Here is a 16,487-nt window from a genome sequence, read left to right on the forward strand (position 1 = left end):
TTGTAAATAACATAACTATAATGAAAGCTGCTGTATTTTCAACTGATCAATTTCACAATATCAGTGAAAACATCATCCGCTAAAGAAAAACAGAGCGAGAAACAAATCGTGTCCTTTGCTGGGATTTCAAATACAAATACTTTGCATTTGCTGCTATTGTCTCAGACTGAAAGACAGAGCACAGTCATGGCTCAGGAGCTTTGCTAAGAATTGCCATCTCTTTGTTTGATTTATCATTTGGTTCGGTTGATGCCTGGCTTTTGATCTGGATGTATTTCCAGGTGCATTTACTGAGGAAGGATATTAAATAACTTAGTTCTTGCTTGAGGCTGAAAAATCTGATGATTTTTTTCTAGCATGTTTGTTATATAAAATCATCATCAACAGCTACATTTGTAAGCAGCAGTAAAATGGTGATAAACGTGCTGTCAGTAACTTTTTATGAGATGTATGGAACCAGAACCACTATGAAAAAAATTTAAATCTATTCAACAGGGGAAAAAAAAATGACGGCTCTTTCCAGAATCTTCAATTTTAATAGGTTCAAGTGAATCAAATAGATTTATTTCACATCATTTAAAAACATAGCATTTAAAAATCCCTATAATTTTCCCATGTTTGATTTCCAAATTTTCTTCATGATCAAGATAAGAAACATGAAACAGCAAAGACAGAATGGTAATCATTCAATTTCTGTCTCATAGAGACAAATGTGAAATTGTTTTTTGGATTTCTGTAAATATGTCAGTTCTAGAGTATGAACACATTCATTTGTGTACAATTCAAGAAATGAAAATCTTTGGCCTGCTGCTTTCCGCTTTTCAGAATCCTGAACAAATTAAAAGTTGTTGAGCAAAATTAATCTTTCACCTAAATTCAGCAAATCTGCTTTTGTCCCTTTTCCTCAAGAATGGATCTTCATTAGTTCAATCTATATTTAGTTAATCCTTTTAAGCTTACCAGGTAGGGATGAATATAGCAAAAATGCCATCGGAAAGTATTTTGCAGTATGTACTACATGTCACCATCAGTCCTTTGGAAAAAGCTACTAATTAACTCTCAACAATGAAGTATTTAATGCAGAAAGGTTTCCTGTATGACCATCACATTCAATCAAGATCAATCTTGTCTTAAAGCAACATCATCAAATAGATCTGATGACAGGATGACCACTGCCAAAACATAAGACACAGTTTTTGCTACTGGACAAGACATCTGATAGTTCAGCTATCTGTTTCATGATAAACATTAAAAAATTAGATGTGAACAAAAATTTGTTGTGAAAATGCAGAACCATTGTGGAAAGCCTTCTACTTCTGAACAGACATTGGCCTGCAGATTTGGCTGCGCAGTATTGCATATGCTGCAATGGCATTGGCAGGGCTGCATTACAGTAACTCCCCTGCCTTGGCACACCAGAATATGCTCCCTGGTCTCCTGCCACTTGGACTGGCACAGCGTTTGACTCTTGGAAAGGCAGGGAAGGCTGCGGACTGCCTACTACAGCACTTAGCATGCAATGTGGTGGGTCGATAAGCTAGCACACTTTTTTCCTGCCATAAACTGCATTCTGTCTATGGCAGGAAAAAGGAGTTGCAGCTCTGTTCCCTTGATACAAAAGAACCTAGGCAATTAGGGTAGTGCTCACCTCTAAAGGAGAAACAATGGGAATCAAAGGTGTTGGACGGTCTTAGAAACTAAGGACCACCAGGCATTGCTCCATTTTCCATCCTGTTAGGAAGCAGTAGGTACTCACCAGCGCCTTGTCATTTGCCTGCAGCGCAAACTCACTCCACACACAGGTTGCGTTTCTTCAGCCTGCCTTTGCTAACATTAGTGCAGCAGACTATATATTTTAAAAGTGAAAAATAAGCCACCCTACTCCCACTTCTCCTCATCCAATGGAATCTTCTCCTCAAGGAGAGATGACAAAAACCAAACATCACTTGACAGAGACTTGATGCATTATTTAGAGTTCCTTTAATAGTCAACAGTACATTATAGGACCACATTTTTTTTTATTAAAAGAGAGAGAAAAAGTAACCACTGCCTTCCTTGGGAGAGACTTTTGATAAAATGCCCTGATCAAGTTAATACATTCACTTTTTGGAGAAATATCAATGAAGTCATTGCACCATTGCTGCCACAACACCGGCCTTATTTCAAAACAAGCAGAAAAACAGATGCCCTGATATTTCAATCATTTTCCTTTGAAAGACTTTGTTTTTCCTGGATAAGTTAGTGCTTAAGGTTTTTAGATTCAATGTCTAAAATGCGTTTAGGAAACTTATTTTGAGAAGCAATCTTTAATTATCAGCCTTTAAGTAGAATCTAATGGTGTATCCAGGGAGGGCAATAGGGCAAAACATACTGAAATGTTATAAATTTCATAGGTGATACAAAGCAAACATGGAAGTATGTTATTGCTTGTCTGCCTGTTGCCCTCAAAGTCTAGCTCAGTTAACGTCCACCTTCTTTCTCCCTTTCATTAATCACTTCTTTCCTTTTATTCTGTTCATTGTCAAGTAGCTCTGTTTCTGAGAATTCATAGTAAAGTAAACACATGATTTTTCTCAATAATGGTCTCTATATCCAAACTTATTTCTGGAAATGGTCTCTCACCCATTCTAACTCTCAAGCTAAATGTAGTTACCATTCAGGCAAGTACCAAACGAATACCACGCCACAGACCAATCTTTCGATTTAACTGAATTCAGGAGAGTTCCAGTGCCTAGAAGCATTTCCCAGAACGGCTTTAAGTCATCAGCAGGGGCTGTCTCTCTATACTAATACTCCTGTCTTTGCTGCCTCCCCAAAATGCAATTATTTGAATTGCCCTGCATGACTTTGTTGCAGCAGTTGATCCAGCGGTTACAGGGGCTCATATCTTTCCTCACCCCAAAAAGTTAATATATGCAATTGCTACCCATTCCTAAAAAGCCTCTTTTACCATTGCATCCTGCCCTCCTCTTCTGAATCCCTGTTGAGATTGCATAGTAATGTTTCATGTAACCTCCAGCCAAAAATGCGCTGATGACATCACTCCAAGATAGTGCTTTTCCCACTGATGCAACCAAAGCCTACCTCAAGTGTTCCAGCAGCGTCTTTATATGACTGGCGTTAGATTAAAGAAAAGGTAGCATAAACTCAAGTAAGGCGAGAGCTAAGTGACAGGATTAGAAAGGAGGGCAGACCGGGATTCAGTGCTTCCTGCTTGCTTTGGTCCTGTTTAATATCACATCAACAGTGCTAAAAATATGCTGCTACTTGCAGCCTCCAAGTTTATTCCTTCCTCCTTGGTGATTGCTTGCTGGAGTCATCCATGCCTTCACACAGCTAGGCAGGAATGTCTCAACTCTAGGTATGCAAGAGGAAATAGCGATCCTCTAGCTGGGGTGCCGTCTCGGTCATCTTCTTATACCTGCACAGTGACATGCGATTGCCTCCGTGCTAGGATCTTATCAATTTCTTGCTGTAGCCACTACAAAGCCTCAGTCCTGATCTTCAAAGCTCAGGGATATTTGAAAGTGTCTCCCATGACCAACTCTTTTAGCCAAGGCTGCTGTAATTTGGGATAAGGTAGCACAAAACGCCTGAAGTGTGACAACTCACTCAGCTGAACTCATCTGCATGACAGGACTTCCCAGGGGAGGTCACAAACAACCTCCAGAGCAAGCAATAAAGCTTTCCTCTTAGATAAACGTGAATCATTTAAATGTATACACACATAAAACCTTCTCTGACTCCATAGTTAGTATGTGTGCTTATTTATTGTCATATGCTATGCAGGAGATGAGCATGATGCTCATACTTCAGTGTTGAATTATCAAACTGAGGAATGGATTCAGGCAGGCAAAGTATTTTTATGACTTTCTTTTCTCAGTAGGTGTGTTCTTACAGTAAACAGAAGTAGAAAAGTCAAGATGTAAAGTAAACCAGTTAAGAAAGAGGATTTAAACAAAAAAAAAAATCTAATTTTATCTCTCACCTTTACCCTCTCATCTGAACCACATAAATCAGCAGCCTAGCAGCCACCAGCCTGTCCTGTTAGGGGAGAGAACAGGTAAAGAGGATGAGGGGTTTGTATCTGGCAGTCCTCCGTGTACGTGCCACTGGCTTTCTCACAGAGCGTAACCTGCTGAAGCACCTATATGTTCTGCACTCTGAGCTGTATCACTGTACCTCACCTCCTCTTAATCTCTGCCATCCTCACCTGCAGGGATTATCACCTCCTCTCTCCAAAGAAAAAGAAGATGCCTGGCTGACCTCAGTGGTGCTGTTCTGTGATCTTACACTGCTGTCCTGGCTAGACACATACAAGCATGCAGACCCTGAGCCGTGCATGGACGTGAGATACCTGATGCATGACGAACCTACGGACCTGCCCCTCTCAGAGACTCCAATGCAAGTTGTCCCTCCCAAACCTTTCCAGGCTTGATTCCCCCACCCACTGCAGTGAATCTGGAAGGGCATTTGCTTGTGGATACCAGGAGGAGAGGCTCACAGGCTGGTGTGTCACACAGGCATAAGCACAGTTCCTCTCCAATGCCATGGGCTATTCTGTTGTTATTCAACCATAGAGATTTCTGCTGTTGCCAAAGGTGATCCCGTTGTCTGGGAGTTTGACTCCCTGTATCTACACAAAGAAACACTTTCTCTTCCGTGAGCTCCTGTTCCTTCCCTGATGATTTGCACTAAGAGCTTTTACCATGCCTCTTTGACCGGTACTGCAGCCACCCCTGCTCACTCAGCTGCCCACGCTGAGTACCACAGCAGCTATCAGGCAGCTGGTAGTACCTGCTCTGAGAGCCCAGTGCATACCTGGAGGTAGCGTGACAGAGCACTGGCTGTGGGGTCCTGCTCCTGCCAAAGAAGGGACAGCCTAAGCCCAGAGGTTGTGCTGCCATCTCTGCCTGTCTGACGCCAGCCCCCACCAGCACAAGAGCGAGGGTGACCTGGTAGAAGAGGTCCCCATGGGGCGATGATTGTACCCGGCACCTCCTGCCATGCCCATTCCCACCAGCCTCCACCCAGCTCTCCTCCTCTTTTCTTCTGCTCTTCAAACAACCCTTCCCATCCCATACTCGCTTCTTACCTGGTTTACACATAGTTAAATCAACAACTAAACCTGCAAGCAGGGCCAGTTGTCACCATATTAGTCACCATTCTCCATTCTGTTTGGGCTCCCTTAGGTGGCAAACTTCAGGAAATGGGCTGTCTTCTCTGAGGAGTCTTTCTTTACTTCCCACACTTCCCACAGAGAGGACCAGTGTACAAAGATTAATCGTTGTTTCACTTGGGTGGGCTTGATCCAAACTGCCTTGCTCTGTACAAGCTGTACCCACATACGGTTTGTGAAAAGCAAATGCTAATTCTCTGAATGAAGTCCTGCAGCCCTTTCTTACAGAGTACATCCTCTCATCCAAAAACTAACCTTAATGTCATTTCAAGCAGTGCATGGCGTTCTTTCTGATCCATATGTTCATTTGGTTTAATTTATTTTCTCTATATGACTCTTCTTTTCTTTAGCGCTACTTAATGTAACGAGAAAGTAAAAATATCCCTTATAATGCAAACTAAAGTACAAAGATCGAATGTTCCCTGTTAAACACACCAATGCAAACATTATTTTAAATGCAACGTATTGTACATACATGTGCTGTATTTTCATGGGGAGAGAAGAGATCAAATAGGAAACAGACAAGTGTGAAATATAATTAAAATAATTTCAAATAACAGAGGCAATATGCATTAATGGAGGAGGACTTCAGAATATAAACAGGCTATTTTGAGCTGAGCCATCATTTCAATAGGGGAACTCTAGAATTACTCTGTCCTTCTGAGCTATGCTAAAGTCACAACTATGAAAAGGAAAATTGAGCCCATCTGCTTAGTCCAATCTATTTTATACTGAGTCATTCTATTTTCCCATCACAACATGGGCCCTCCATTATATTCCATTTCCACAGTCAGCTTCACACAAAGACTCTTCAGGATTCTGGCTGCCGAGGAGTCTTCTTCCAGGAAGCAAAGACAAGAATTTTTTAATAATAAATTTCACAAATATTAAGTGAAATAGCCTGAAGTGGTAGAGAATTTTATATTATTTATCTCACCACAGTAAGCAGTGAATGTAAAGGTACAATCCCACTTAATAAAATTGTCTGTGAGGTTGCCCTCTATGGAGGCTATACTTTGAGCATGAACCAGTCTCTATTTAATTGACACACAACAATCAGAATATTTTCAGGATCATATAGACTTTGTTCTTTTGAAAACAGGTAGAAAACTTCATAACAAAGTACACAAAAACAAAATTTATCTTACACACATAAGTATATATAGGTCATAGAACTATGACATTGTAGGAATAACTGAAATGTGGTGGGATAGCTCACAAGGCTATAATGCTGCAATTGGTGGACACAGGCTCTTCAGAAAGAGAGACAGGCAAGATAAGGAGGAGAGCATCTCTCTGTGTGAAGCAGCAGCTCAAATGTGGGGAGCTCTTGTACAGGTTGGACAACAGGGCTGAGTGAGCGCTTGTGGGTCAGGATCAGAGGAGAGGTCAGTGAGGGTGACATCAGGGTGGGACTGGCCTACAGACAGCACGACTGGGGTGAGGAAGTGGGCAACGCTCCTCACAACAACGTCTTTAAACAACTCAAGGAAGTATCTGGACCACCGGCCCTGCTTTTTATGGGAGACTTTAGCTTCCCTGACACCTGCTGGGGAACAAAGTGGCAGGACGCAAGCAATCCAGAGGATTTCTGGAGGGTGTCAAGAATAGCTTCTGGCACCAGATGGGCCAACCAGTGTCATGCACAGCTGGATCTGTTATTGAGAAATAAGGAAGAAGTGGCTGGGGATGTGATACTTGGTGGCAGGCTTGGCTGTAGCGACTGTGAAATAGTGAAGCTCAAGATCTTGTGGGGGACTGAGGAAGGCAAGTACCAGAGCACAGACCCTAGGCTTTAGGTGAGCTGACTTTGGCTTATCCAGAGCTGGTAAGTGGGATCCCATGGGAGGCAGCTTGGAAACACAAGGAGCTTGGGAAAGCCATCATATCTGTGAAAACAACCTCTTACACATACAAGACTGTCCATGCTGATATTCAGGAAGACAAGCACACTTATCAGGACACCAGTGTAGCTAAACAGGGAGTTTGCAACTGAGCTGCAGTGCAAAAAGGCCGCACAGGAGGTGGAAGCAGATACGGATAAGGCTGGGGTGAGTCAGTGATGTCTTTGCCTCAGCCTTCATCAACAAGGTCTCCCAGAACTCTGTGCTTAGCAGCAGGGGTCAGGAAGGAGGAGAGCAACCAGCAGTGGATGAGGATCAAGGCAGGGATGGCATGCGTTAATTCAACCCATTCCTGCCTGTGGGAAGAAGGTGGTTGGGAACAGCACTTGGATTTACCAAGGGGAAATCATATCTGACCAACCTGATTGTCTTCTATGATAAAGTGACTGGATTTGTGAATGAGGACAGAGCAGTGGATGTCATTTACCCTGACTTGCCTCCAACAGTGTCTCCCACAATATTCTCATATCCATGCTAGGGCATGATAGCCTGGTTGGTGGACAAGTAGATGGCCAAAAAGCTGGTTGGACAATTGGGCTCAGACATGCATGGTTAATGCTTTGTACTCCTCTTGGAGGACAGTAACAAGTGGAGTGCTGCTGGGCTCTGTCCTGAGATCTGTCCTGTTTAACATCTTCATCAATGACTCAGAGAAGGTGATGCAGGGCACTCACCAGGTTTGCAGATAACAAACTAGGGGGAAGAGTCCTCCCTGAGGGCAGGGCTGCCATTCAGAGGGGCCATGGCAGGTTGAAGGAAAGTGCCAACGCGAGCTTTACCGACCTGGGAAGGGAGGGCCCCTGTCAGCAATCCAGGCTGGGCCTGACTGCCTGGGGAACAGCTCAGCTGAGGAGACCCTGGGGGTCCTGGTGTGCAGTGAGTTGAGCCTGAGCCAGCAGTGGGCCCTGGTAGCTGGGATGGCCAACAGCATCCTGGGCTGTGCTAACAAGAGCACAACCAGTAGAGTAAGGGAAGGAATTCTCCTCCTCTACTCAGCACTCACTAGATTACATCTAGAATAGGGCATCCAGTTTTGGGCCCTCCAATAGAAGAGTTTGAAAGATTGAAGCAAGTTCAGTGGAGACCACCAAAGATGGTCAGGGCTGGAGCACTTGCTCTGTGAGGAGAGGCTGAGGGAGCTGGGCTTGTTCAGCCTTGAGAAAAGATGGCTCCAGGGGGACCTAAAAGCAGCCCCAGTCCCTGTGGGAGGTTATTGAGGAGTTGGAGCCAGGGCTTTTTACAGCAATGCATGGCAGGAGGAACAAGAAATGAACAAAAACTGAAACAAAAGAGATTTTGACTTGATAAGAGGAGAAATCTTTTTTTCCCATGAGGATAGCTCAGCAGTGGAGGAGGTCGCCCAGAGGTTGTGCAGTCTCCATCCTTGGAGGTTTTCAAGATCTGACTGGATAAAGCCCTGAGAAGCCTGGTCTGACCCCATAGTTGCTTTAAGCAGGAGGTTGGGCTGGAGACCTCCTGAGCTCCCTTTGCCCCTGAGTTATCCTATGCTCCTATGAAATATACATAAAAAAATAAAGCATCATCCGGTTACACATATATAAAGTATCATCCAGTTTATAGGATATAATATTGAAAATGGATGCCTCGTGGTGCCTATAATATGAAATAGTTTATGTATTTGCTATAGTGAAGTTAAACACGTGAACAGACATCAACAGTAACATGTACAAATAGTATCTGTACCACAGATTGACTCTGCTCCCATGCAGTGTTTGAATATTGACCTGATCTGCATGTAACAAAGAGAAAAGGACAGAATCAATAAAAGCCCAGGAGGTACGAAATCAGGGAAAAAACGTGGGGGCAAAGTGAAATCCATCTAGCAACCAGAAAGAAAGGCATTAATACTAAACAGGCAAAGAGAGAGAGAGGTGGGACGGAGAGGAGCTTAGGGCTCAGCTGGATGGGGACAGGGAAAGGGGCAGGAGGACTGGCGCTGGGCCAGGGCATTCCTCCACTGTCAGCAGAACGACGTGAAACCCGCCGAGCCAGGGCCTCCTCCACCACTTTTGCTGAGCACCCGCAGGGATGTGACCTGCCGCTGCTAACAGGGACTCTCTTAGCTCCATGTGTTAGGAGGATTCAGCTTTGAAACTACTGAACAGAGGGCGACCTGGCATGGGCGTTAACGTGGCTCCCATCAGTGGGGTCCCTGTTCGCTCCAGTTTGCCATTCTTAAAATTAGTAAATCATGCACATAGAGAAAGTCATCAGAAGATCATTAGGGTTACAAATGAAGCGCTCTGCATTTTGGAAAAGCCTCACTTAAGATTGCCTGTTCAATTCTTTGTGCATCAGGATGCAGTCCGCAATTAGATAATCATACTGTCTGATTACATTGCTATATAATTTCTCCACACATGAGCTAGAACAAAATTTCAAAGGTTTCCTGAAGCTTTTGGGGATTTTACAATTGCTTTTAATTTTGAAGAGTTTTCCTTATATTTTATATATCAACCATAAGTTCAAAATGAGGTCACTGTCTAAAGTATTAATTAATTAATGAGAAAATGAACAAGTAAAACATTAGATAATATTCATACTATAACTTTATGCTGAAGCTTTAGCAATGCCGTTTCGGATACTACTCTTTAGATAAATATTTCTTTTTGTAAGAAAAGAACAGGTACTTTAAGGCCAGGTCATTACTTTGTTTCAGCACTTCCCATATTTCCTACCCAATGCACCTTGCCTCAGTGAAGTTGGATTTAAAACTATTAACTAACACACAAGCTTGCCAAATCTCACTTAACTGAGGCTAGTTGAGGCAAACGTTGTGATCAAATGAGTAAACGCTGTCCCACCGTGAAACCAAACCAACTCAACGCCACCGCTATTTAAGATAAGTGCTAAAAAATTCAGTGCTAATTTGTTTCTTAACAAAAGTGATGGCCACCTTTCTTCACAGCTTTGCAAAGCAAAGAATAAACTGCCCTTTTTGTGATATCAAGAAAATAACCTTGTTAATGCAAGGAAAATTATAAAATGCATTTCAAGCCTATGCTAATTAGGAATAAACCGTGTTTGACTGTTTTCACTTTCTCTTAATAATTTGTTTTGGTCACACGTCTTTTCAGTAAGCTCCAGGCACAGGCAAAGAATTTCTTCTGCCATTTACTGATCTAAAGTTACAGAAAATAATGTGCAAAGACATTAATTAGTCCCTCAAGAGAAATCCAAGAAAACCACAGACTATTAGCTATCAGTCTGGGTTACAATAACAAATCAATGTTGAACGAGATTGCAGTTTTTGCACTTCACATGCACACAAAATGTGTTCACAAATTTCTGTAATTTCCACAGAAATGTACCATCATAATTAATTTAACATACATGAATGAAGTTTTAGTCTTCAAGGTCAATGGTTAAAGGAAGCCAGGAAACACTTCTGTAAAGTACAACAGATGATTTGCCTTTCCTTCTTATCATTAAATTAAAAAAATATCAACATTTCTCAACATATCTTACCGTTTGCTTTTCCTCTAACGCTTCTCTTCCTGAGACTTTTCTTTCATGTTTTCCTAACTCCATTTCCCAGGGGAAAAAAAACACCCTAATATCCTGAGCAGAACTGATTTAACCTGACTACATGTTACATATCCCTGTACTTTTGGAGTGGGGAGAGAGAAGTATCAGGCAGCACTGTGGTGATTTCTGGTCAGCGCATGTTTCCATTTATAGCCGTTGAAAATCCACAAATAGAAGTGTGGAGAGAGGGCAGGCAGCTGCCTCTGATAACAATAAACATTGGTTTGGCATCACAGCAAGTTGTTCAGGAAGGATTTTGGTTACCAGCCCCATTCACTCCCCCCTCGCCCCCTCTACCCTAACAGCTCATACTGAAAAAGTCCATGAAAACGAATAGCTATGTCTCAGTAGCACTAACTTGTGTTCACGGAGATTGTTAAGCAAGTAAAACAACAAATATGATTAGCTGGCAACCACATGTTGTTACGTAGAGACAGAAAGCGTACAGAACATTTTAAAATATTTCCTTTAAATAAAGGAAATTAATTTTTTTTAATTAAATTTTTAAATTTAAAAAATATTTCCTTTAAATAAAGGAAATTTCCTTTAAAAAAAGGAAGTCTTCAAGGCACAGGAGCAGGTCGTCCCCATGTGCCGTAAGACGAGCAGGCGGGGGAGAAGACCGGCCTGGCTGAACAGAGAGCTTTGGCTGGAACTTAGGAAAAAAAGGAGAGCCTACCACCTTTGGAAGAAGGGGCTGGTGACTCAGGAGGACTACAAGGATGTTGTGAGGTTATGCAGGGAGAAGATTAGAAAGGCGAAGGCCCAGCTAGAACTTAAACTGGCCACCGCCATTAAAGATAACAAAAAAAGTTTCTAAAAATATATCAGCAACAGAAGGAGGGCCAGGGAGAATCTCCCTCCTTTGTTGGATGTGGAGGGAAACATTGCCACGAAGGATGAGGAGAAGGCTGAGGTACTTAATGCCATCTTTGCCTCAGTCTTTAATAGTCAGACTGGTCATCCTCGGGGTTTTCAGGCCCCTGAGCTGGGAGATGGAGATAGGATGCAGAATTAAGCCCTGGTTGTCGAAGAGGTGGCAGTCACCAACCTGCTCCTCCACCTGGATGCTCACAAGTCCATGGGGCCAGATGGGATCCACCCGAGGATAATGAGGGAGTTGGCAGAGGAGCTTGCCAAGCCACTCTCCATCATTTATCAGCAGTCCCGGTCAACTGGGGAGGTCCCAGATGACTGGAAGCTAGCAAACGTGACACCCATCTACAAGAGGGGCCAGAAGGAGGATCCGGGAAACTACAGGCTTGTCAGCCTGGTCTCGGTGCCGGGAAAGGTCATGGAGCAGGAGCAGATCATCTTGAGTGTCATTACGCGGCACATGAGGGACAACCGGGGGATCAGGCTCAGCCAGCATGGGTTTATGAAACAGAGGTCCTGTTTCACTAACCTGGTCTCCTTCTATGACAAGGTGACCCGCTTAGTGGATGAGGGGAAGGCTGTGGATGTTGTCTACTTGGACTTTAGTAAGGCCTTTGACACTGTCTCCCACAGCACTCTCCTGGAGAAACTGGCTGCTCATGGCTTGCATAAGTGCACGCTGCACTGGGTTAAAAACTGGCTGGACGGCCGAGCCCAGAGAGTGGTGGCGAATAGAGTCAAATCCAGTTGGCAGCCGGTCACGAGTGGTGTTCCCCAGGGCTCAGTATTGGGGCCGGTCCTGTTCAATATCTTCACTGATGATCTGGAGGAGGGGATTGAGTGCACCCTCAGTAAGTTTGCAGATGACACCAAGTTGGGTGGAAGTGTCGATCTGCTGGAGGGTGGGAAGGCCCTGCAGAGGGACCTGGACAGGCTGGATCATTGGGCTGAGGCCAACTGTAGGAGGTTCAACAAGGCTAAGTGCCGAGTCCTGCACTTGGGTCACAACAACCCCAGGCAACGCTACAGGCTGGGGGAGGAGTGGCTGGAGAGCTGCCTGGCTGAAAAGGACCTGGGGGTGTTGGTTGACAGCCGCCTGAACATGAGCCAGCAGTGTGCTCAGGTGGCCCAGAGGGCCAATGGCATCCTGGCTTGTATCAGGAATAGTGTGGCCAGCAGGACCAGGGAGGTGATAGTGCCCCTGGACTCAGCATTGGTGACGCCGCACCTCGAGTACTGTGTTCGGTTTTGGGCCCCTCACTACAAGAAGGACATCGAGGTGCTGGAGCGTGTCCAAAGAAGGGCAACGAAGCTGGTGAAGGGTCTAGAGCACAAGTCTTATGAGGAGCGGCTGAGGGAGCTGGGGTTGTTTAGTCTGGAGAAGAGGAGGCTGAGGGGAGACCTTGTTGCTCTCTACAGCTACCTGAAAGGAGGTTGTAGTGAGGTGGGGGTTGGTCTCTTCTCCCTAGTAACAAGGGATAGGACGAGAGGAAACAGCCTCAAGCTTGTGCCAGGGGAAGTTTAGGTTGGATATTAGGAAAAAGTTCTTCACCAAAAGGGTAGTCAGGCTGCCCAGGGAAGTGGTTGAGTCCCCATCCCTGGAGGTATTTAAAAGACGGGTAGACATGGTGCTTGAGGACATGGTTTAGTGGTGGACTTGGCAGTGCTTGGTTAACGGTTGGACTCGATGCTCTTAAGAGTCTTTTCCAACCTTAACGATTCTATGATTCTACGAAAATGGTGCTTTAGCATGGGTATTGATCTTTCCCTGATGAGTGTTTGGGATTGAGCTATCCTAACATATGCTCATGCAGAGTGTACTCTCCTTTTCTAATATCAGGACATGACATCTTGAATTTTTGAAATGCAGAAAGAATTGCAAAACTTTCAGCAGGCACTATCAGCACCCCTAAATACAAGAAATGACCAGTGAGCATCTAAAATGGAGCTAATACCCATAGAGATGGTGGTTGTGTAGTCTGTTATTTGACTGTAGAAGAATAACCTGGCTCTGGTTCACAACGATAAAGTCAGGAGGCCAATATTAGAAACTCAGCGCGGGGGGAACCTCTCAGCGGCTCTGCTGTGGATGCCAAGGTTTATAACACACACACCGGTTGCCACGTCAACTGGGCTCATGTTGTCTCGGGGGCGATTCACACGCAAGGCTGCTTCTGCATGTACCAACAAGGGAAGGGGAAGCACAACAACACAAAATCACATAGAAAATGGTTGCTACAAGAATATGCACTCTGGTCAATCTGTGGTTTATTAAGAAAAGCATAGCCCTTTGTAAAACTGGCAGTTTAAGCATCTCACTAAATCCCTAGTAAAGAAAACACACATCCTTTCCCTCTCTTCCTCTCAACACATTGGTAAAAGAAGACTCTTCAAAAATAAATAGATAGATAGACAGATAGATAGATAACTATAAAAACCTTTTTCATCTATCATTTTTCAGTTGTCTTTGTGGAAATGACAGCCAAACCTAGGCACACTCCTTTCTACTCTGCTTGTTTCTTGATAGATGCTATACTCACGTGATCTTTAGAGCCTCGGATAGGAAGAAAAGGCAGTCAAAGAAGTCGTCACACAACAGTCTATACAGTTTACATATGAAAAGTTGACCAAAAAAAACCACCTTAGAGAGTTCCTGTTCTGAAACATTCTTCAGAACAAAGAAAAAGTTACTCCAGTGACAATTATATTTCTTTAGTCCCTCTTTTACCTTCGTTTTCAGAAGTCTAAGGCAGTCAGTAGACGAGTGAGTGCAGCAAGGCAAACACAAAGAACCAGTCAAATCTACAAGAGCTGCTGGAGTAGAGGGAATAAAGATGAACTTGATGTCACAAGAGTAAAAATACATCTCACTGCATCTCCTGGAAATGCTGGGATAAAAGGAACAAGAGTAAGCGATGTAATATCCAGAGGAAAGCTGTAGTTCTTCCCTGCTCTTCAGCAGGAAGGCAAACAGTAGTAAGTTCGAATCTCCAAAATCTTTTCTGTGAGGCTGAAACTTATCCCTGCGGCGAGGGACTTACATAATGCCTATGTACCACTTAACGTCCTCAAAGGAGGTCTTCAGTGTGATTCAAACAGCAGCTTACATTGAGCTGCTACTTACATTACTGACCATTCTTGTGGCACAGGTGAAAAACCTGAAGTGGCTCCACTCCTGTTAACCTGCTCATTTGCAACAGTTTTAAATCACGGGCAAGGACCAGAGCATCTCAGGCTGGCACGTCCAGCTGCACGTGCTCAGTGCACTCCCCAGCCCTGTCTGACCAGTGGCTGGGATACCCCGGCTGCCAGCAGGCTCCCAAAGGGCGGCTCCCGGGGGAGTCGCTCCTTCCTCGTGCTGGGGAATGGATACCCATGTCAGTCAAAGAGCAGGCTGTCAGTGGTGCAATGAACCAGCAATGTAGCACTCAAGACATATATAAGTCCATACAGACTTACACCAGCATTGGTGAATTTTACCTGGAGTTTATGCTGTGTGTAACTTAGCACTCATACTAACCTCCTTAAGACTTAATCTTCATTCACTTTCATACACTCCACTTCCAGAGCCTTAAACTGTTTTCACGTGTCAGCTCACCCATGTGAATGTCAAAGGTGATTGCTACAGAAAGACCCAAGGAAGTGACTATGAATTGACTTTACTCATAGTAATTACAACATAAGATGCTGATGAGAGTATGCAGTTTTATGATTGGGTTTTCCATCAACATTCTTGTAGAGGTGTCTAATAGCACTCACAAGAAAAAAATTAACACCTTCCCCTTTCACTGTGTGGCTGCTACAGCCTGAACACTGGATTCCACAAAAAGAAAAAAGTGAAACTTAAAATACTAGGATAGGGGAAAATCTAATTGCTCCATTTCTTGTGAATGGAAATTTGTATTCTGAATGCATCATGCTGCTGACTGTCCAAGTGCTATGGAGTTGGAGCAGATTGCATTGGAGATGGGAACAGGAGCAAAAAGCTAAGAATGTGACAGAATACAACACCAAAATTCACGCCATTGCGTTGAAATCAGGGAGCACAAGAAACACCAGATGCCGGGCTCTTCTGTAGCCTGGATGCTAATATATAAGGACCCTGGAGATAGCATAGAAAGGCTGACATCGCCTTGTTATCTACCACACCTTGCTCAGCATGACATTTCAACACTAAACCTGATGAACGACGTGATCCTAACCATATGAGAATTTGGTTTTATATAATTATGGGAGTACATTTCTTACTCCTGCATAGAAATAATAGCTATTTTACTCCGAGGACTTTCTATTTCCTGTTTTACTTTGCAAGGGAAAACATAGTAAACAGGTGCTAAGCAAAAAGCATGTTATTGCCTAAATTACTATGCTATTTTCAATTACTTCTTTGTATTACAGTCACTGGTCTTTTGACACCTGTTTTTCTTCTCAGAGCAGAACCTAAGCAGAGGCCAAGAGATGAAGCTGACTGGGGGGGGGGGGGGGGGGGAAGGTTGTGGGGTTTTTTTGTAAGAAACAAGCACTGAATACTCAGAACAGTAGTATTGTGTAAATAAACCATTTAAGCAGATGTATTTCTTGTGCTCACTTGATCTATTGTTCTTGGAGAAGGAAGTAAGTTACTATTATAAAGTTTGTGTGTCGCTCTCAGCTGTGTTTTCACTCATGTGGCTACTGCAATTCTTCTACTTTGCACATTTTCATTTTCAGCCTGACACGGCTGTAGCCCAGGGCTGCCAGCCAGTGACTGTATCACACGCGATAGATCTGCGGTGCTTCTTTCTTAAGCCAGTAGCTTTTATTTGCTCAGGATCAAACACAACATAAGCATTCAACAGTCAGAAGTATTAATTCTGACCCTGATGTGCTCAATCATATTGTACTCAGCCGAAAGCCACCTACTGAAGTCACACATACCAGTTAAAAAAACTAAGACTAATATAGAAATTGTATCTGCAGGGATTTTTAGAGCTCTGACT

The 16,487-nt window shown here is 43.7% G+C and overlaps 1 protein-coding gene across 5 annotated transcripts in view; it reads right to left on the minus strand.

Moving 5' to 3' along the window:
- Window positions 1-10,728, minus strand: part of MLIP (muscular LMNA interacting protein) — a 119,034-nt gene extending 108,306 nt beyond the window's left edge. For all 5 annotated transcript variants that reach the window (XM_087775086.1, XM_087775082.1, XM_087775085.1 and 2 more), the window contains exon 1: window positions 10,573-10,728. In XM_087775086.1, coding sequence (XP_087631212.1) covers window positions 10,573-10,635 — 63 coding nt within the window. In that variant the 5' untranslated portion in view covers window positions 10,636-10,728. The remainder of the gene's footprint in view (window positions 1-10,572) is intronic.
- Between the last annotated feature and the right edge of the window lie 5,759 nt (window positions 10,729-16,487).

The sequence above is a fragment of the Nipponia nippon genome, unplaced genomic scaffold (assembly GCF_047370975.1).
Source record: "Nipponia nippon isolate SJK-2023a ecotype South Korea unplaced genomic scaffold, ASM4737097v1 scaffold_4, whole genome shotgun sequence".
NCBI classification, from domain to species: Eukaryota; Metazoa; Chordata; class Aves; order Pelecaniformes; family Threskiornithidae; genus Nipponia; species Nipponia nippon.